At 43.7% G+C, this 22,809-nt stretch overlaps 1 protein-coding gene across 2 annotated transcripts in view; it reads right to left on the minus strand.

Annotated features, from left to right (window-relative positions):
- Positions 1-4,896: 4,896 nt before the first annotated feature.
- Positions 4,897-22,809, minus strand: part of mctp2a (multiple C2 domains, transmembrane 2a) — a 65,124-nt gene continuing 47,211 nt past the window's right edge. For both annotated transcript variants that reach the window (XM_084060660.1, XM_084060661.1), the window contains exons 21-24: positions 13,223-13,332; positions 12,518-12,627; positions 9,353-9,450; positions 4,897-6,066 (exon numbers count right to left, since the gene is read on the minus strand). In XM_084060660.1, the coding sequence (XP_083916786.1) occupies positions 6,007-6,066; positions 9,353-9,450; positions 12,518-12,627; positions 13,223-13,332 (378 nt within the window). In that variant the 3' untranslated portion in view covers positions 4,897-6,006. The remainder of the gene's footprint in view (positions 6,067-9,352; positions 9,451-12,517; positions 12,628-13,222; positions 13,333-22,809) is intronic.

Consider the following 22,809-nt stretch of genomic DNA (forward strand, 5'->3'; position numbering starts at 1 on the left):
ATTTTCTTATTTGACATAGACAGAGTTCCTCACAGCTCTGAAACTCTGTTTGTTCTGATTAGCAGCACCTAAGCCCACACAGGTGAACCCAATGCTGCCATGATTAGTGTCATGTGATATCTGCTACAGCAGGCCACAACGCAGAGAACAGTAGAAGGCACTATATTATGTCTATATCACCATACTCCATACACATACAATACAGTATATTACCCAAAATAAACAATATTCACACTTTTCATATTTTTAGAAAAATAATATCAAATACCACAAAATTCAAAAACTCTGGACCAGCTATAGTGGAGTAAAAGTACAATATTTGCCTCTGAGATGTAGCGGAGTCAAAGTAAAAGTATTGAAAATGGGAAATACACCAGTAAAGTAAAAAAAAAAAACTCAAAATTGTACTTCAGTACAGTACTTGAGTAAAAGTACTTAGTTACTTTACACCACTGCCGAAAACAGACGATCTACAAGCTCGCAACGCGTCGCGGACGAGGCGCGGCGGGAGCTTGTACGTTGGCCATTATTTTTCGACGCACGGCACCGTTGTACAACAAAGCATAAATCAGGCAGTAACTGTCCTGTGGCCCATGTCAATACCCTGGCACCCGTGATCCAGGAGCAGCGACTGTCAGGCCTGCACCTGTAACACCGAGACCTTTGTGGCCCCTCATTCACTACACAGGGCCGTGCTGCGCTCAGACATGCTTTGCATTTCGCCCGGCACTCACACACACAAGCCCAAGCAATACTCCTGAGTATTGGCCATGATCCCAGCTGTTGGCTTCATTTTAATGCACTCTGAATAATATTAAAGTGAAATCAGTTGAATTTATTAATGCCTGCCTGCCCCTTGGAGAGATGCTTTTAAAGGCCAATGATTTAATTTCGGCTCTTAAAGGCCATATTCTATTCTTGATGTTATAAAGAATTATGGCTTTTGCCATGTCTTAACACCAGCGAGTACTGTATAGGGCCACCCAATGAATTATTAGCAAACTGGGACTTCCTGCAAAACAGCCGCCATTAGCGGTCATTTTTCTCTTTGTTGTTATCCTATGTCGTCGTTTCACCCCCAATACGGGAGACGACATCAATCCTAGTTAGCACGTTTGCTCTCATTAGAGGTGACTGTGGTAATACCGCTGCTGCTGCTGTTATGCTAACGGTATAGCCGCCTTTACGAACGTGTAAAACACACCACGTCGGCTCCCATGGTCGTCTTTAGGTACAATTATGCTTATATATAGGCAGAGCAATCAGTAACGGTAGCAAAACACGGTCATTTGGATCTCATTACTGCTTGGTAGTTGATGCCAGGAAAGCCCCCGCGTTTTATTGGTGTCAGTGTCCCCCCTCCTAAGGCGGCTCCTAACCTTTGGCACCTTTAATTTAGGCCAGTTGGGACTTAAGAGCACATGCCCGCTATAATCTCCATGGGTCTCTAGCATCTCAGTGGGTGCAAAGCAAGGCAAAAATAACACAAGCGTAAAGTGCTTTAACACATGTAAGTCAGCTATGAGAGTCGTACCTCCCGTTACTTTGTCCTACTGTGAGCGTAATGTCTCCGGGAGAGAAGGTCAGGGAACCTTAACGGCATCGCTCGTGTAACAATTACAAGGGAGGCGGCGGCGGCGGCGAGAGCTTTATTTAAATGAGCCTTTTTGCTATGCGGTCCCCTCAAAAAAAGCTGGCTATACACCTGCGACAGAGAGAGAGCGAGAGAGAGAGAGTACAGTGTATACTCAGTGTCTCTCCCCAGCTCGGTGGTTTTTGACGCCCGCTCCGGGGTTTGAACATCAAGAGAGAGCAACTGCTGAAAAAACAGGTTGTATGGGTCCTCGCGCACAGCCTGCCCGTGGTGCCGCCTGAAGGACTACCATGGAAACAAGGAGTGTGACAGGCTCTGGGGGGATCCGCCACAGCTGCAGGCACTTCCTTTTTTTGACAAGCCGATGAAGACATCACTGCCACACCATGCACAACAACAACAACTACTGGAGAGAGACAGGGCGATGGGGGGGGGGGTGAGAGAGAGAGAGAGAGAGAGAGAGAGAGAGAGAGAGAGAGAGAATGTGATCAGGCAACGTTAACTGCTGTGTGGCTCAAATGTTCATTAGCGAGCTTGTAAAACATCCAGGGACTCCTCTGTAATGCATTCAGGGAACATATTGCACGACGACTTCCTCTGTAGAGATTTGTAGCTTTCCCCCCCCCCCCCGAGGAAATAAAATGATAAATAATTCCTTAAATGTGATTACCCCCCTTTCTTCTTTTTTGGGGAGGATATGAATGTGTGCGTCTGTAGGTTAGCGCGCGCGTGCGTTAGCGTGCGTGTCTGTCAGTGGATGCAGTGAGAAGTCAACGATTGTTGTAACCCTGTCAGAGTCTTTCTGTTTGATCCGCCGACTGTGAACGATGTTACACGGGGAGTATCCAAGTCCACCACCCCTGGGCCTCTCTCTCTGCCTTTGACAGCTTTTGGGAGGCAAGGCAACCATATTCCCACATGACCTCCTCCTAATGTCACCGGTGGCATTTGCGTCGATAAAATATATTTCCACGGATGACACCGGTGTTATTTAAACTTTTAGTCCTCGCAACACCCCCCGCCGAAAGTCCGACAAATCACGTCCGAGACACCGATAAGAGATTGAAATATTCAGCCAAACGTTAAAATGGGCGTGCCCCAACTCTCAGTCATTAAGATGTTCCTCTCCTTTACCTTCACTTTACTCTTTTTAAGAGAGTGATTCACATTGTCCAACGGTGTCGCAATTTGGGCTGTTTGCTGAAACGTCTATTAAAAAAAATACCCTGGGAGCGTTTGCTTAATTGGTTTCACCTCTCAGGGACACCTCATTGGGTCTTGTCAGTGATATCTGTTGGTCGCCCACCCCCCCTCGTCCCCCCACCCGTCCTCCCTGTCTGTGGCTCTCCTCCCCGCACGGCCCCCCCCCCAGCCCCCGACGGAGAGCCAAGAATGCAGAAGGGAGGGTTTGCAGAGAGCCAGAGCCAGTGTGTGGGATTTAGCTCGTCAGAAGCTTCAGGGTCACCTTCCACACACCCCCTCACTTTGAAATGGACCCCTGGTGGCAGCTCCTGGGAGATCCCAGTGATGTCTCTATCAGCCTGTCAAAAGAGATAGCCCGGGGCTGCTACCAGGTCCCCCTGAGCCAATCAAACTCCTCAACAAAAGGCAGCAGACGGATGCTCTTTCAACCAGCGGTGGTGGTGGTGGTGGGTACCCGGCTGGGATGCTCATAGCCCTCCAATCAGTTAGAACAAACTCCCCTTCGCTTGTGGGGTCCAGGCGGGCTCAGTTCAGCGCCAAACTATATACACTTCCAAGTCCATTTTTTTTATCGCGGCGGTCGTCTTTCTGCTAAGTTTTTTGAAGTGAGAAAACATTACGACTGAAACAAGTGTTTCCTGCTGTGTGGAGGGCGGCCGATATATTAAAAAAAACATTCAAATATATATTTTTTTCCCCCCACTGGATTAAACCTCAACTGATAGAAGATGATGTAGTCGGGTTCATACAACTTTTTGGACTGTAAATATCATGAGAGAAATGTGATATCACAGGCAATGAAAGAGCAAGGTCAGAATCACAAGGCATTGAAAGCTCAAAATCGCCCAAATATCAAAGACAATACTATTAAACCTGTTTGAAATGTCCGCGTGAAATGTACTCAGGAGGAGCTATGAGAAACTTGAAATAGCAGAAAAAGGGCCTCTCAATTGATTATGACACTGTGTGAATATCAATACTCAAAGCGAGTACGTATATATCCCTGTATATTGCTCTACTTGGGAGAGCCATTGTTAAAACAGACATGAAGAAATCTTGTGTGTACTTTGCGTATACGTCTAGGTGTGTGCGAGCGAGTGTGTAAGCGTCAGATAGGGGAGGTGATTTTAACCCATTAAGACCGGGAACGCATCTGTGTGTCATTTTTTTTTATTCCTTTGGGCTATTCTAAAAAATAGCAGATCTACAAGCTCGTAGCGCGGCACCGAGTGCCGCGCTACGAGCTTGCAGATCTGCTATTTTTTGAAAAATCGCGAAGATGTGCGTTGCAAATCTTTGAATATATATCTATTTTTCTTTTAAAGCGATTTTTTTTTACTCAGATCTTTGCTTCTGGGGGGTCCCTGGAACAACATATTTTGAGATGGGGGTCCGCAGGAGGATAAATACATATCATTTTGGGGGTCCTTGACATGAAAAAAGTTATATAGAAATATAAGATGTAGAAACAAACGTTTTTTCAAAAAACTGTTTAGGATTTAGAAGACATTTAGTAGAATCTCCAGAAGTAAAGATTTGTGTTACAAATGTTCGCTTTTAAAAAATATATATGCAAAGATTTGCACAATATTTTCACGATTTTTCAAAAATAGCAGATCTACAAGCTCGTAGCGCGGCACTCGGTGCCGCGCTACGAGCTTGTAGATCTGCTATTTTTGAATAGCCCCAAAGAAATCGAATTAGAAAAAGAAATGACACACGGATGCAGTTCCCGGTCTTGACGGGTTAATGGAAATGTGAGGCACTAAGTGCTGAGCATTGGAGAGAGAGTGCTCTCTCTATGAGATGAGCCTCTGTCTCTCTCATCTGGACCCTGTTATTGTGAGAAGGCAACAAAGCACTGCATTAGGAAGCAACACTGGAGCTCCGGTAGGCTTTGATGTGAGCTCGGTAACCAAGGCACACAGCGCTGTGCCGCTGCCCGGTGTGTGAGAGAGCCCTGTTCCAATGGGCTGTGTTGTGTAATCAGATGTGTTTACTGTGGATTCAGGGAAAAAGAAGTGCTGTAATCCATCCTCCACTACAGTGCAATTGTAGGAGAAAAAGCAGGCTGAGACAACAACTCAAACTGAAAAAAAGAAAAATTGAATATTTATTCAGGTTTCTCGCTAAAAAACGATTCCTGGGGTGAAAACAAAAAATCACTATGAATCGAGATTTTCACCAGTGATCGAGTCTAACAGGTCTCTAGACAATGTTACTATGTACAAAATAATAAAATCTTGATGGAATAAGATGAGCGTTTCAAACGGTTAATTGTGTTTAGCATAGATCGCTGGCCGGCGATCTGCTAAACACTCATTATATATATTTTTTTTATTGCATTTTTCTTTGAAATATGAAACAAGGATAAACAAGAAGGTATTGTATAATATAAAAAATATATCCTAAAAATAATCAATAAGCCATATTACTGTATATAATTTCAACATGTTCAGCATGTAAGAAGAGAAGTAAATGTGTACATGCAAGGTTTTGCACAACTCGATCTCAATCATTTATAATTAGCTAAAAGTGCATTTCAGATCCCCACTGACCTTTGTTATTAACACATGCATAATGCAAACGTTCACACGGTTCATTTTCAAAGGTTTATTTTCAAAAGTTTGATATTTTAACTTCAACCTCAAGGCAAAAAAAAAAAAAAAAAAAAATCTCAAGAGTTTCTCCACACAAAGTCAATATAAAGCCCAAAACAGCCGAGGGTCTAAAGGTAAGCCAAACCACCTACGACTTTAATTCCGTTTTCTAAATTGTATCCATGGAACGCGGGGCCGTAGTGTGCCTCGCAGCGCGGCCTCATTTTCTTTTACCTCTACTGGCTACTGTGATTGACAGCGCCATGTGCTGCCCTCGCTAGCCGCTGCAGCGCACAGCCCTTGTCGGTGGGGTGGGGGGGGGGGCAGACACACACAAGCCCAGAGAGCTGTGGCTTGGCTGCACCCCCAGCAGCAGGGGGTTCAGGGGGGGCATAGCGGTGGTGGTGTTGGGGGTGGGGGAAGTGGAGTGCAGGGGGGTCGTGCTTCCTGCTGGCACTGGTAGCATTGTCGTCGGGGCGAGCGGCGGCGGACCCCGGTACCCGGGTACCGTACCATTTTCAAAAGGGAGAGAACCCACCCCGGACCTTTTCATCCAGCACGTCCCCACGTCCCTCCCTCTCCCTCCCTCCTCCTAGGAGAGAGAGGGCTTTACTTTCTCCTCCGCGGCGGGCCCTGTACACCGGGCGCTCTCAGCTCGCTGTACTGCACCTGTAAAAACAAACAGGAATTTGGTCAGAGGCAGGTAATCCGAGCTCAGTGGAGCGCGCGGTAATGGCTCCCCTGAGGAGAGAGCTGGTGCAGGGGAAAGCGAGGCGGGCTCGCCTGTAATGAATCATTTTTTAAACACAGGAGCAGAGGGGATTAATCACAAGGAGGAAGGATTTGAGAAGTCAAGGGTTCCGTACCAGCGTACACCGCCCTCGCTCCCTCCCGCCGTCTCTCTCCGCCACACAATCACAATATTAGAAGCAGACATCAACTGTTGAGATGACCTGCCAGGCCACAGTGAGGGAGTTGTAAACTGCATAATCACTCACTAGCTCACAAGTTGTGTGTCCCCTTAAGAAAACTTTATAAAAAAAAGGTCTAAGAATAGCCCCGACGCCATGTGTTGTTTAAGGTGTAGGAGCAAGCAAATAACACTGGTAGGCATTTCACTTTCGCTGTGTGTGACACCACAGGACCTCAAAGATGACTTTGATTTCTTCAGCAACACAAAAAAAAAAGAGCGAGAGAGAGAGACCTGAAACCTGACATCTGAACTTACAACCTTGTTTCCTTTCTGTTGGGCTGTTGGCAGAATGTTCCACATCAAAGATTTCTCTCATGTTTCATTCTTTTCCATCTTTTTTTTCTCTTCTCCCAGAGATTCCTTCGTTCGTGTTCAGATGCATTTGCAAAAAATAAATAAACTCAACGTTGTAAAAAGTCCTGTTATCTTTGACATTCAAGGTAATAACAGGCAATTGTCCATTTTCTTCTTCTTTTTTTTCCAAATTTCCCGACCATAATGCAAAACAGATTGATCACGGAGCAAAAAAATCGCAAGGGGCCAGGATTTGCAAAACTTGCTTTCGAAGCATGTTTACCGAGTTTTCCGACGATGCGCTGAACGTATTGAATAAAGGTAAGAACTCTATGCTAATTAGCCCAGTCTCCATTATCCCATTGAGACCGGGAACGCATCTGTGTGTCATTTTTTGATTTATTTGGGCTATTCAAAAATAGCAGATATACAAGCTCTGCTATTTTTGTAAAAAAAAAAATGTGTGCAAATCTTTGAATATATATTTTTTAAAGCAAACATTTTTAACCTTTCTTCTGGGAGATTCTACAAATGTCTTCTAAATCCTAACAGTTTTCTGAAACACTTATTTTGCTATAATATCAGTGGTTCCCAAACTTTTTCATGTCAAGGACCCCCCAAAATGATGGTCGCGGACCCCCATCTCAAAATATTTTCTTCCAGGGACCCCCCCAGAGAAGCAAAGATTGTACATATCTGCTATTTTTGAATAGCCCAAAGTATAACATAATGGTTAAAAGTGGTTTACACAGAGATGCGTTCCCGGTCTTAATGGGTTATTAGAATGGGAGATGGAATGTGGGAACAAAGTGGCCCCGCCGTCTGCATCTGAACATGAAACTGTCCTCAGAACTGACAGATGCTTCTTATTTTCAGGACAGACACGCCGTTGTCAGAAGTCCCCCGTTTGAGGGGCTGCTTTGTAGATCTGCGCGGGCACTAATTGCCAAGTCATATTGTGAAAGAGACAGGAGTCAATATTCAGCCTTTTTTGTGCTCGCTTTGGTGTCCACACACACACACCTATCCCGGAGCATTGAAGTTCAGAATCAACACAAACAAAAAAGGTGTGGTCTATTGTTTTTTGGGTCTCCTGTGTATGGAGGAAGATGTTGAGGTTATTTTGTTTCACAGAAACACAATGAAACATACTTATGGTTGGATTTTTAAAAGGGCGTTTAGTTTTTTTTATTACTTCCAACGACGGTATTTTTAGAGACATATTTTCTCCTTTAACTCTTTAAGACCGGGAACGCATCTGTGTGCCATTTTTTTATTTCGTTGGGCTATTCAAAAATAGCAGATCTACAAGCTCATAGCGCGGCACCGAGTGCCGCGCTATGAGCTTGTAGGTCTGCTATTTTTGAAAAATCATGAAAAGTTGTGCGGACATTTGTAACTCAAATCTTTGCTTCTGGGGGTTCCTGGAACTAAATATTTTACAAATGTTCGCTTTAAAAATATACATAATCCAAGATTTTGCCACAAATGTTCATAAAAAAAAAATTAGCAGATCTACAAGCTCATAAGCTCTTGGTGCCCAACAAAATCTAAAAATGACACGCAGAATGACACGCAGCCTTAACGGGTTAAACTTTGGTGAAAAATGATTGTTTCTGCAGGATTTTTGAAAGCGAGCCATGTTCAAAGCGTGAACATTGCATCCCTATTGGGAAGAAGACATGCAGAGGATTTTTCTGCAACACATTTTTTTATTCACCATCTTGTTTTGCCAACTCAGTCAGCCAAATCTCAAACAACACAGGCCTCCTACCCAGGTTCCTCCCAGCAACATCACCCAAAAAAAAAAGAAAAAAAAAAAACACACACAATGGCTTGCTAGTCGGGGGGACATCAAGGGGCCACCAGAGAAAGAGACTGCAGGGCGAGAGAGAGTCTGTATCCAGATCCAGACTGTCAAGCATTCTGGCTGAATTCTGTCTCTGCCTGAGTATCTGGGAGAGAGGGAAGCGCTGTGCGCTACTCCATTTCCTGCCCACGTACAGTATAATGCTCAGCTAGAAAGGAGAGCAGAGCGGATGAACACCCAGCACCACTTACAGCACCCTGGCAGCTCTCCTCGGGATCCTGTGATGTAACTGCAAATGACACATCAGCCATTGCTAATATATGATCACATATGGCACCCAGCAGGACGGCAGGGGGCCTCCGCCACTACATTAATTGACTCTCTCCACCCCTGATGTGACTGAGGCCACGTTTTCAGCGCTGACACAACAGCCAGAGAGACATCGGGGGGGGGGGGGGGGGGGGGGCTCTCTCCGTCGTCGTCGGCCCCTGGCCAATCACCCACCTCAGTGTCACTAGTGTCGTGCAGCAATCAGCGAGAGAGAGACATAGAGAGAGAGAGGAGAGGGAGAGAGAGAGAGAGAGAGAGAAAATTGCTCATCATGGGAAAGGGCTGCGGAGATGTGGCTGAGGACAGGATCAGAACATACCTCATCCAGGCGCTAGGGCGACTAGCATCAAACCCGCGCGCTGAGAAATAATTGGGCCGGGGGTTGCTTTAAAGGCGAGAGTCCATTAATAATCAAACAAAGCCAGAGGATATATTTCCTCAAACTCCTGGGAATTCTGTTAGAGCAAATAATGCAGATATCTTCGGGGAATTCCCTCCCTCTCTCTCTCTCTCTCTCTATCTATCTGTATGTAAAATTGGACCCTTACCTTTTGAACATCACACGGCACCCTCTTGAGGAAATCCAGTATTTCATTATTGTCAATAGCGTACGGGTTGCGGAGCTTCGCCGTAAATTTGTTAGCGCCTGTGTGAGAAAACAAGAACACATTAATAAATAAAGGTTGTCATACTGACCGGAATATCTTTACACGGGGGCAACACAAAAAAAACAAAAGAGTTGTGTAACCTTATCCTTGGGGTGTCTCTCTTCCGATGTGTGTTGAAAACCACACCTTGGCCAATGTTATTTGAATTGATCCCAGGGAACCAGAATGAATTCACCGACGCGCCCCAGAGGACGATGGGGGGGGAGTTGATAGATAACCAATGCAAGCTGTCATTCACCTGAACTGTTGCTGTGCTAATTGGTGTGAGCAAAAAGTAGCACAGTCATACTGTCTTTTTATTTAACCTATTTTAAACTTAAAACTTAATTTAGCTTGAGAAAATCTATTGCATTTAACCCATTTAAGGTCCTTACACAACGGTGGCGATATTTTCATGACGAAAAATACTTTAAAAAAAACAAACTTCAATACCAAAAGTCAATGCAAGCTTCCACATCAGTTTCGCGGAGCGAAAAAGTGTCTTTTATTTATTCGGACCGAGTCCGAATTTTGCGTATATTCGCATAATTGCCGGTGTGTAATGACCTTAAGACCGGGAACGCATCTGTGTCATTTTAGATTTCACGATTTTTCAAAAATAGCAGACATACAAGCTCATAGCGCGGCACCGAGTGCCGCACTACAAGCTTGTAGATCTGCTATTTTTGAAAATATTGTGCAGATCTTTGAATATAATATTTTTCTAAAGCGAACATTTGTAACTCAAATCTTTGCTTCAGCTGAGGTCGCTGGAACAACATATTTTGAGATGGGGGGGTCTGCGGCCAAATACATCATTTTGGGGGTCCTTGAGATGAAAAACTTGGAGAACCCACTGATGTAGCAACATCAGTTTTTTTTTCCAGAATACTGTTAGGATTTAGAAGACATTTTGTAGAATCGGCCTCAGGTCTGAATGGCTGAACTTAACATATTTGAAGTTCACCTTAAGTCAAAATGTGGTCAGGTGAGTTGGAATCTAAATAGCAAGCCCAGCTTTAGCAGTTTGGGAACAGCGTACTGTACAAGTTACTGCTAAAGACAACGCGGGTCTGTTGGACAATAAATAGTCAATCTGAGTATATATTCCTCTCGCATCTATTCTTTGCTTTTTCACATGGCTGCGTTATACCGTCGTCTCTGGGGTGTTGCTGTAATGGGACCATTATATTCACAGCTTGGTACTGCCTGCACACAGTACCTCAACGTGCACACACAAAGAACCTAAGGACGTAAAATATGTGCAAACAACTTGAAAGGTTTGCCTCGCAACCACAGAGATGGGGGTTAACCCATTGAGACCGGGAAAGCATCTTCTGTGTCATTTTAAAGATTTCTTGGGGCTATTAAAAAAATAGCAGATCTACAAGCTCATAGTGCGGCACCGAGTGCCGCGCTATGAGCTTGTAGATCTGCTATTTTTTGAAAAATCGTGGAAACTTAGTGCAAAACTTTAAATGTGTGTTTTAAGACGAAACATTTTTAACTCCGATCTTGAGGTCCTTGGGACAACATATTTTGAGATGGGGGTCCGCGACCAAATACATATAATTTTGGGTGGTCCTTGACATGGAAATGTTTGAGAACCACTCATATACAGTAGCGACATACGTTTTTCAGAAAACCGTTAGGATTTAGAAGACATGTTGTAGAATTCCACAGAAGCAAAGATTTGAGTTACAAATGTTCGCTTTAAAAAAAAAACATATATTCAAAGATTTGCACACATTTTCACTATTTCTCCAAAAATAGTCGTAGTGCGGCTCTAAAAATGACACAACAGACGCTTAACCCGGGTCTCAACGGGTTAACAGGGAAGGCAGAAAGACTGTTTCAGAGTGTGTGTTTTCGTTTGATATGATGGTATTGATTGCGTTGAAGGCAGCAGCCAGCGTGGAGGAGAACAGTGGTTGTGGGCTAACAGCTCCGAGGAGGAGGAGGAGGAGACGCCGTCGAGGGCAGCATACTCTCTCTCTCTCTCTCTCCCTGACCACTGGAGAGATGACCGTCTATCCTCTCTCCTGTATGACTGCAGCTAGATAATGAGAGGCTAGCCCAGGAGCCTACAGACTGCCCAAGGACATCATGTATTATATAGAGAGAGAGAGGAGAGAGAGCCTTCTCTACCTCCGCTTTGTGTTCACAAGCACAGACCTGGAGGCCTGGCCTCTCCGACGGGGCTTGGGCTGCGGCTCCGGCTCAGCCCACACTGTAGAGCCAGACTGAACCGTCTCTCTGCAGTTCTGTCTGATCTCTGTGTGCACTTTGCAGAGGTGTGGGGACGGACGGACGGGCCGACTCCTCGTTCAATTGTTGCGCTTCGTTAAGCCGTTAAGACCGGCGGGAACGCATCTGTGTCATTTTTTTAGATTTCTTTTGGATGTTAAAAAAGGAAATAGCAGATCTACAAGCTCGTAGCGCGGCAAAAAACGTGGAAAATGTGTGCAAATATTTTATTATGTATTTTTTTTAAAGCGAACAACTGTCAAATGTCTCAACAAATGTCTTCTAAAATCCTAACGTTTTTTGTTTTTTTTAACTTGTTGCTATATCAGCGGTTCTGAAACTTTTTCATGTCAAGGACCACCAAAAACGATATGTATTTAGCCCGCGGACCCTTATCTCAAAATATTTTGATCCAGGCACCCCCCGGAAGCAAACATTTGTAACTCAAATCTTTGAAAATACATATATATATTCAATGATTTGCACACATTTTCATGATTTTTCAAAAAATAATTGCAGATCTACAAGCTCATAGCGCGGCACTCGGTGCCGCGCTATGAGCTTGTAGATCTGCAATTCTTTTTTGAATAGCCCAAAGTATGAAATAACGGTTAAAGTGGTTGCTTATCCCGGTCTTAATGGGTTAAAAATGCTAGATTCACAGCCAGGAAGTGCACAGTACAGTACAGTACGTGAGAGTTATAAACTTAAGTGGGTAAAAAAAAAAAATCTGTTACCGCCTTTTTGGGGGCCGACAATTTCTCTATAATAATGGAAAGTAGACTTGATTGATTTTGTTATATATATTTTAGATCTTACCCCATAGGAGCACCATGTAGCGCACTGGGACGTAATAGAACACGACGGTTGCCAGGAACAGAAGCAGACATGTGAGGCAGGACATGAACGGCACCGACCAGTTGAACAGACTGTGGAGAAACAATTATCTCCGATTAGGAAGGCACTTTCAACACTACTATCCCAGTTAACTCTGAGAGTGACCAGATGTGACCAAAGGGACCCGTATAAGTGTCCATTTTGGTTACATGTGTTCACTCTCAGAGCATGTATAAACCTACAGTACATAAACATACATAAAATAACAAGATTTGACTAAAATCAACAAATGTACATTTTCAGAGTTAATTCAGTCTCAGGGTTAAATTAATACTACTTTAACGTGTAGGACTTGGAAGCAGTGGTGGAAGAAGTAACCCGATATTTTACTTAAGTAAAAGTAGCAATACGACAATATAAAAATACTCTGTTACAAGTAAAAGGCCTGTGTTCAAAATGTTACTTGAGTAAAAGTACAAAAGTATTGGCATCAAAATATACTTAAAGTACTAAAAGTAAAAGTACAAAAATGTTTGAAAATAGCAGATCTACAAGCACACAACGCTTCGCGATGTGACGCGTTGTGAGCTTGTAGATCTGCTAGGTATAAAATAGGGCTGAAGTGGTTGTACCACTTCTAGAAGTGGTACATCTAGAAGAACACTTATTATGAAGCAGTGAAATTACTTTTTGATCCGTTCTCCCACGCTTGCGATCTCATCCAACATGTTCTGGATGGCCAGAATGACTTCCTGCACCATGTGTATCTTATCCATCAGACCCGTTTTGCCAGGTTCCTAAAAAATAAAACAAGTTTGAGATTCCAAATACTCATTTTGAAAATACATTTTTATAAAAACTGAGATGCAATGATTGGTCAGTTCATAGAATGATTGAATATCAAATGAATTGCCTATGTCACAATTTCTAAGAATAAATTGATCATACAAGCAGAGTGTTTATCATGGTGTTTGGTGCAGGCTGCCAAAATGTTTACCACTGTGTATGAGAGAGCACAGGCCATGTTAATTAGGGTTATATCATTTAACCAGGATACTGACACCAGAACACTGACACCAGGATACTGACACCAGGATACTGACACCAGAATACTGACACCAGGATACTGACACCAGAATACTGACACCAGAATACTGACACCAGAATACTGACACCAGGATACTGACACCAGGATACTGACACCAGAATACTGACACCAGGATACTGACACCAGAATACTGACACCAGAATACTGACACCAGGATACTGACACCAGAATACTGACACCAGGATACTGACACCAGAATACTGACACCAGAATACTGACACCAGGATACTGACACCAGAATACTGACACCAGAATACTGACACCAGAATACTGACACCAGGATACTGACACCAGGATACTGACACCAGGATACTGACACCAGGATACTGACACCAGAATACTGACACCAGGATACTGACACCAGAATACTGACACCAGAATACTGACACCAGGATACTGACACCAGGATACTGACACCAGGATACTGACACCAGAATACTGACACCAGAATACTGACACCAGGATACTGACACCAGGATACTGACACCAGGATACTGACACCAGGATACTGACACCAGAATACTGACACCAGGATACTGACACCAGGATACTGACACCAGGATACTGACACCAGAATACTGACACCAGAATACTGACACCAGGATACTGACACCAGGATACTGACACCAGGATACTGACACCAGGATACTGACACCAGAATACTGACACCAGGATACTGACACCAGGATACTGACACCAGAATACTGACACCAGAATACTGACACCAGAATACTGACACCAGAATACTGACACCAGAATACTGACACCAGGATACTGACACCAGAATACTGACACCAGAATACTGACACCAGAATACTGACACCAGAATACTGACACCAGAATACTGACACCAGAATACTGACACCAGGACACTGACACCAGAATACTGACACCAGAATACTGACACCAGAATACTGACACCAGGATACTGACACCAGAATACTGACACCAGGATACTGACACCAGGATACTGACACCAGGATACTGACACCAGAATACTGACACCAGAACACTGACACCAGAATACTGACACCAGGATACTGACACCAGAATACTGACACCAGGATACTGACACCAGAATACTGACACCAGGATACTGACACCAGGATACTGACACCAGGATACTGACACCGGGATACTGACACATAGCATCACAATGCCTGCCTCTCATTTGTGGTTGAATTTGTTCTGAGGGTGGGTAAGCCAATCAGAGACGGAGTAGAAGTGAAATCTCACATTTAAAAAATATATATATTTCACAGTATAAAAATGTTTGCAATGTGTCAATCTGAGAATACAATGACATAATAACATGTATTCTATGTATGTAAAATGAAGAAAATACAAGAGCTGAAAGTACCGTGTCTTGACACAAACTACATGATTTTTTTTTCTGTCCCAGCCAAATAAAAATCACAAAATAGTATTTGAAATACGTTTTTCAAATACATACATGTCCATCTCCACACACACACACACACACACACACACACACACACACACACACACACACACACACACACACACACACACACACACACACACACACACACACACACACACACACACACACACACACACACACACACACAATGAGGGTACACTCTTTGTGAATTGTCGGAGATGGTAGTAGACAAGAACAGTTACACGTGTGTGGAGCTATCGCACATGATTTATCTATTGAATGGCCTATAATGAGCACAAACAGTGTATATATGGTGTAGAAAGACTGGGCTTTTTGAAGATGAGACAGATTGTGTGTTCTGGAGCTGTTATATGTGGATGACTGTGAGATTTCAGTCTCTTTTGTCTGGGCCGCCACACACAATGGATCTGTTGCATGAGTGAGTGCAGCACAATCAAGACTCAGACTCAGCCAGACTCTCTCTGGCAGATGAAAAGTACACAAAATGGCCAACGTACAGCAATCAGGCAGACTAAAGATGACCCAGAGGGAAAGAAGAGCAGAGGGCCTTTACAACGTGGGAGACGATAACACACTCCTACGCCAGCCCTCAGTGCACAGGAAAATCCTCAGTGTTCATTTAACCGGCCGTGTGTACAAATGGAACCAAATAGACCCATAAGCATCAAGCTATTCATTTTTAACCCTTAAGACCTGTGGACGCATCTTTGTCATTTGTAGATTTGAGCTAAAAAGCATTGTTTTACATTTTGGCTATTCAAAAATAGCAGATATACAAGCTCGTAGCGCGGCACCGAGTGCCGCGCTACGAGCTTGTAGATCTGCTATCTTTGTTTTATTTTATTATTCTAAGCGAACATTTTTAACTCAAATCTTTGCTTCTGGGGGGTCCCTGGAACAAAATATTTTGAGATGGGGGTCGGCGGCCAAATACATTTTGGGGGTCCTTGACATGAAAAAGTTTGAGAACCACTGATATAGAAACATACGTTTTTCAGAATACAGTTCAGGATTTAGAAGACATTTGTAGAATCGGCTTCAGGGCTTAATGTGTTAACTTAAGACTCTTTGGGTTAAATTACTGTAACAATGACCGGATGTTTTCTGATTCAATGGCAACAAGGTTTGCTCGTGGGTTTTCCCCAATTTAACAACAAGCATACCCGTACATATTGTACATACAGAAGTATTTTCCTCGTTTCATATTCCGGCCATGTGGCCAAAATGACCAGGTGTGAAATGACACTGGTATTTTAGTATACTAGTATGTGCACACAGTAAAAACCCTCAGTTTTATACTTTAACGCTGAGAAATGGGCCCAAGAAGGTGGTTAGCGGTGTGTGTGTGTGTGTGTGTGTGTGTGTGCGCGCGCATGCATGTCTTTCTGTGTGTCTGTGAGTGTCTATGTGTGTGTGTGTGTGTGTGTGTGTGTGTGTGTGTGTGTGTGTGTGTGTGTGTGTGTGTGTGTGTGTGTGTGTGTGTGTGTGTGTGTGTGTGTGTGTGTGTGTGTGTGTGTGTGTGTGCGCGTGTGTGTGTGTGTGGGGGTGGCGAGGGTTCAGCCTTGAAATTAAATAAATGTGATCACAAGAGTGCTGGCTGCTGGTTGAAGAGTGCACCCGGTGATGAAGCCTTCCAGAGAGAGAGAGGGGGAGAGAGAGAGAGAGAGAGAGAGGAGTGACTGCAAGATAACACACAAGTAATGCAAGCTAAAAGAGTGCTGAGAAGACTCACATCAAAAGGAGGAAATAATGACAGGAATGATGACAGAGAGGGGAGGAAGGCAGAAGAAGGGAGAGAGAGTGAAAGGGGGAGGGGAGGAGAGAGAGCGTGGGGGTAGTAGGGGGGGAGCTGTCTGACGGACTCTAACAGGAGGGCTTGAGGATGTCTATATGTTTGTGTTATAAGGCGGAGGAGGCCCCCGCAGCCCTGTGTGCATTGACAGCGTCCAGACAGAATGCCTTTATCGGAGGCTTCATGAGGCAGCCCCTGGGAAAACACTCCGTCTGCCAACACACAGAGACTCCCCACTGTCAGACCCCCGTCCTCCTTCTGCAGGAAAAAGGCACAGGAAAGGGAGCAATTCTTCCCACACTAAGCAGAGAGAGCCCGTCCCCCCCCCACCGGAGGCTTTGCTTGGATCTGGACAGACACTGTAGGATGTTTCAGCCCGCTCTCCTCGACCAAAAAAGGAGAAACTATCTCAAATATGCCCTCCTCCTTTGAGATAGCAAAAAGAGATTAACATCTTGTGGTCTCAGTGCAGGGGAGTGACTGAGGATCAGTGGCCTTTTTTTTAACGCATCCTGCTGCTATACAGACCACAGCCGCGTCGGGACACAGGGAAACCTTCCACGTCTGCTTAATAACGACCCATTTAGATTTTGTTTGCGCGGCCGTGTCGCGCACCGAACAAACATAGCTCATCTACAGCAGTGGTTCTCAAACCTTTTCATGTCAAGGACCCCTAAAATGATGTGTATTTGGCCGCGGACCCCCATCTCAAAATATTTTGTTCCAGGGGCCCCCAGAAGCAAAGATTTGAGTTACAAATGTTCGCTTTAAAAAAATATATATTCAAAAGGTTTGCACACATTTTCACGATTTTTCAAAAATAGCAGATCTACAAGCTCATAGCGCGGCACTCGGTGCCGCGCTATGAGCTTGTAGATCTGCTATTTTTGAATAGCCAAAGTATAAAAGGTTAAAAGTGGTTAAATTCATTGTGATGCTATGTTAACACATTTTGCTGGGGACCCCCTGGAACCCCCCCAAGGACCCCTGGGGGTCCCCGGACCCCACTTGGAGAACCATTGATCTACAGTAGAAGCTCACAACACAACGCACAACGCAGGGTGCTTGTACGTCGCCTGTTTTCGGTGCGTGACACCGCCCGCACGCAAACTAAGTACAACACTTCTCTAATGCCCATGAAACATCCTTAAATTGCACATTAGGTGCTAATCGAGCTCTTTAGCCAGTGTTTCTCATTGAAAGCAGAGGGACCACTGTTTGAGTCGCGGCTAAAAGCCATTAAGATCTGTGTCTGTCTGTGTAGCTCCATGATGGACCCTGAGAGCCACACGCATAGAGAGCTGGGCTGGTTATGGAACATCATCAGTTAGGCTCGGATCGCCTTTCATATTTCCATCTAAACTTGTTTAAGACCCCCCCCCCCCCTCTCTTACACAAATTAGAATTCAAATCTAATAAGAGATATGAACCGTTATTTAACTGCAACAGACATACTGTACGCAAGGTACATTTAGCCAGAAATTCAGCTTAGGAAGGATTTAAAAAAAAGCAAAACAGTGCCTTTCATTTACTGTATAAAAGAAACAAACATGCACGCACACACACACACACACACGTACACGCACGCACGCGCACACACACCAAAAGATATACTGTGAAGTATGCATCAAATAAGCTGAACGCTCGTCATTATCGTTATTCATCTCCCCTAAAGAGTCTTGAAATCTTCCATCTCCTTAGCAACAAAAACACTGAAACCGTTCCTACATTACTCATTTGAAGATTTTTTTTTCCCTTTATCTTTGTTCATTTCCCTTTTTCAGAGACGGTTACAAAAATGTGCATAATTCTGCCTGGAGAAACAAAATAAATAAATAAAACGGCACCCAGTGAAATGAAAAGGAGGGTTGCAAACTGGGGACGGACTACATGAATCCTAAATGTCTTCTGATTAGAAAACCTGTGTCAAATCATATTCTCATTTCAGATGAAATTGTAAAAAGCCTTCCTTTTAAGCTGCTCTAATGGAGAACAGATTTGATCTCAGCACAAAGGTAAATAGCAAACGTTTTTCTCTCGCAGGCATGTGGGGCATTATCAAGAGCTGGAAAAAGCTCATTTAACACTGCTTTAATTTGAATAAAAAGACACCACATTTGAATATTCATTCAAAGCTTTAGTGAATGTGTTCTGGTGAATGTTTTTTTTTTCACCCACAAAGGCTAGAAGAGCGCATCTTAACCCGTTGAGACCGGGAACGCATCTGTGTGTCATTTTTAGATTTCTTTGGGGTATTCAAGAAATAGCAGATCTACAAGCTCGTAGCGCGGCCGCGCTACGAGCTTGTAGATCTGCTATTTCTTTTTTATCGTGAAAATGCGTGCAAATCTATGAATATAATATAGATTTTTAAAAGCAAACATTTTTAACTCAAATCTTTGCTTCTGGGGGATTCTACAAATGTCTTCTAAATCGTAACAGTTTTTTTTAAAACTTGTTCATGTCAAGGACCCCCAAAATGATATATATTTGGCCGTGGACTCCCATCTCAAACTATTTTCCAGGGACCCCCGAAAAGCAAAGAGTTGAGTAAAAAAAATCGCTTCCAAGTATACAGTTTATTCAAAGATTTGCAATTTTTTTAACGATTTTTCAAAAATAGCAGATATACAAGCTCATGGCGCGGCACTCGGTGCCGCGCTACGAGCTTGTATATCTGCTATTTTTGAATAGCCAACGTATAAAAACATGGTTAAAGAGTGGCTACACAGATGCGTTCCCGGGCCTTAATTGGTTAATGACAAACACCTGTGTTCCTGGGGATATCATCTCCTGTATGGCACACAAACAAGCTAACCGTAGCGGACAAATTGACACGCGACACAAAACAGACTCTCTCACTACACACAGCCCTTTTAAACAGTACGTTAGTGGAGTCTGTGTATGTGTGTGGTATCTCTCCTTAATGCGGGGGGCCATGGATTATGACACGGGCAGTCTGTCTGACTGGTGCTCTCAAGGTGACCACGGTCCACGGGGTGACAGATAGGAGTAACCCCTCCGGCTCAGTCTGGCACCCCGGCCCCCCCCTTCCTCAACCCCCCCTATCTCCCCCCAGGGCCGGACTCGGGGCCGGGGGGAGCAGCTCTGCCCCCGCGACCAGCGCTAGTGCCAAGCCAAGGGGGCAACGGGGCACGACGCGTGTTTCATCTTCCCCCGCGCTCATTTGTGTGTCGGAGATCTATGGACTTGTTTTTCCCCTCTCTCTGTGTCTTTATGTTATGATTAAATATTGTCTATCCAACACAATTGATACCTAAGGCCAAAGGGAAGTCACTTTGCCCACACATAATTTGTAAGCTGTCTCTTTCCCCCGAGGACAGATTTGTTCACAGAGGATGCGGGATCTGTTCCGCATTACTCCCGCTGTAACACAGCCCTCGCCTTTCGTCTCTCTTTAACGTCATGCCTTCACATTCTCTCTCTCCCCGTGTGCTCTGACTGAGGTTTACATATCTCCTTCCTCAAGGGGAGGAAACCGGGGGGGGAAGAAGAAAAAAACATATTTGAGTGGTAATCGTAACCTTTCTCAGAGGGAAAAAAGCCTGCACTCGCTCGCGTGTTAGGAGGGAGAGGAGGAAAAAAAATAAGTCCAGAGAAATGGGCTGGTGCCTTTGAAGTCGTCATATTTAACACTGATCACTCTTTAACCCCGAAATATTTTTTAAAGAACACTTTGATAGGAGGTGTAAAGCAACACGTCTTGATCTGCTCGCGTGATATCACATGCAAGTGACAGCGAGACCATAACAAGACTTTCAAATAAGCCACTTTAAATTAAAGCTGACAGCTTTTAAACAAACATAGGCGACTGCTTAATTAGTAAATGAAAGGAGATATTTCATTTCCTCTCGAGTGCCAAAGGGCTTCGTGGAGGCTCACGGAGAAACCTCTCAAAATAAAAAAGCTTCAAGGAGGCCAGTGCAGAACTCTGCAACACGTTGCACTGTATTCAGAGAAACCTGACAGTCTTTTGAAAACACGGCTGTTTTTCAAACTACAATAAAAGTAAACAAGCCAAAACATCTCTATTATGAACGGGAGGTACATAAAGCGGTTTTGCAGCCGCGTAAAGACCTTGATAATGATCCTAAGAGGCGGAAATATCATTTTAACCCAATGAACCGATTTGAACCGCTTTAACCATTACGTTGTACTTTGGCCATTCAAAAATAGCAGATATACAAGCTCATAGTGCGGCACCGAGTGCCGCGCTATGAGCTTGTATATCTGCTATTTTCGAAAAATCATGATTTTTTTTGGGGCAACTATTTGAATATATATTTTTATGTCTTCTAAATAATTTTTTTCCAAAAACGTATGTTGCTATATCAGTGGTTCTCAAACTGTTTCATGTCAAGGACCCCCAAAATGATATGCATTTGGCCGCGGACCCCCATCTCAAAATATTTTGTTCCAGGGACCCCCCAGAAGCAAAGATTTGAGTTACAAATATTCACTTTAAAAAAAAATATATATATTCAAAGATTTGCACACATTTTCAAAAATAGCAGATCTACAGTACAAGCTAGTACTAGCTTCGCCGCGCTACCGCAGGGGTCACCGCTCGGAGGCTTTCCGCTAGTTCCACATTTTCATCGCCATAGAGCAATAACACACATCCCTGTTAACTCCTTCCTTCTTCATACAAACCAGTGGGATTGTTTGAGCACCAGGTTGTCCTGGTTGCTATCACTAGCACACGCAGCTCGCCACGTTTGCGCGTGCGTGCCGTGTGCACACCATCGTGAGAGTTTTCATCCGCGAATTATACACCACCATCCTTTCAGATAGGATTTGGTGTTTTTTAACAGAGACTTGCATTTCTTCCATATATAGCCCCTGGTCATCACAACAGAATATATCGAGCACATTATCATGGATATGAATCCCAGGCTTAGACGTTGCGGCGCACAGGGGTCACCGCTCGGAGGCTTTGTGTTAGTTCCACATTTTCCATCGCCATAGAGCAATAACACACATCCCTGTTAACTCCTTCCTTCTTCGTATAAAACCAGTGGGATGAGCGTAATTGAATATGGTGCCGTGGGGAGGTCTAATTTCTAGAGTACCGCTTTAACCCTTTAAGACCGGGAACGCATCTTCAACGTCATATTTCTTTGGGCTATTCAAAAATAGCAGATATACAAGCTCATAGCGCGGCACCGAGTGCCGCGCTATGAGCTTGTAGATCTGATATTTTTGTTTAAAAAAAATTAAATGTGTGCAAATCTTGGAATATATATTTTTTTAAGTAAACTTTTTTAACTCAAATCTTTTTTTCTGGGGGATTTTACAAATGTCTTCTAGAAAAACAGTTTTTTTTTGGAAAACAACTTCTGTTGCTATAATATCAGTGGTTCTCAAACTTTTTTCATATCAAGGACCCCCATAAAATGTTATGTATTTGTCCGCGGAACCCCCTCAAAATATTTTGTTCCAGGGACCCCCAGAACCAAAGATGTGAGTTAAATATGTATATACAGTATATATTCAAAGATTTGCAAACATTTTCACAATGTGTTTTTGTTTTTTTTAAATAGCAGATCTACAAGCTCATAGCGCGGCACTCGGTGCCGCGCTATGAGCTTGTAGATCTGCTATTTTTTGAATAGCTCAAAGAAATCCCAAAAATGACACACAGATGCGTTCCCGGTCTTAATGGGTTAAATATGCTTTTTGGTTTTCAAGAGAGGTTATCGTCGGGCAGATTACAGTAGATCGCTGGGAAAAAAGATGACGGGATTATGATTGATTCCTCGTGACGGAACAAACTGTGAAAATGATTGATAACCTTTTGGGATAGAATAGTTTTACTGCTGCTTTACTGCACTTAGCTTGATTTGTTCTGCTAGGCAAAGGTCATTCTCATTGTAATCATCCCATTTAGACAAGTCTGTTGCAAAAAAAAAATCTTCAGAGGCTGC

The sequence above is a fragment of the Gymnoscopelus microlampas genome (genome assembly GCF_963454915.1).
Source record: "Gymnoscopelus microlampas genome assembly, chromosome: 6".
Lineage (NCBI taxonomy): Eukaryota > Metazoa > Chordata > Actinopteri > Myctophiformes > Myctophidae > Gymnoscopelus > Gymnoscopelus microlampas.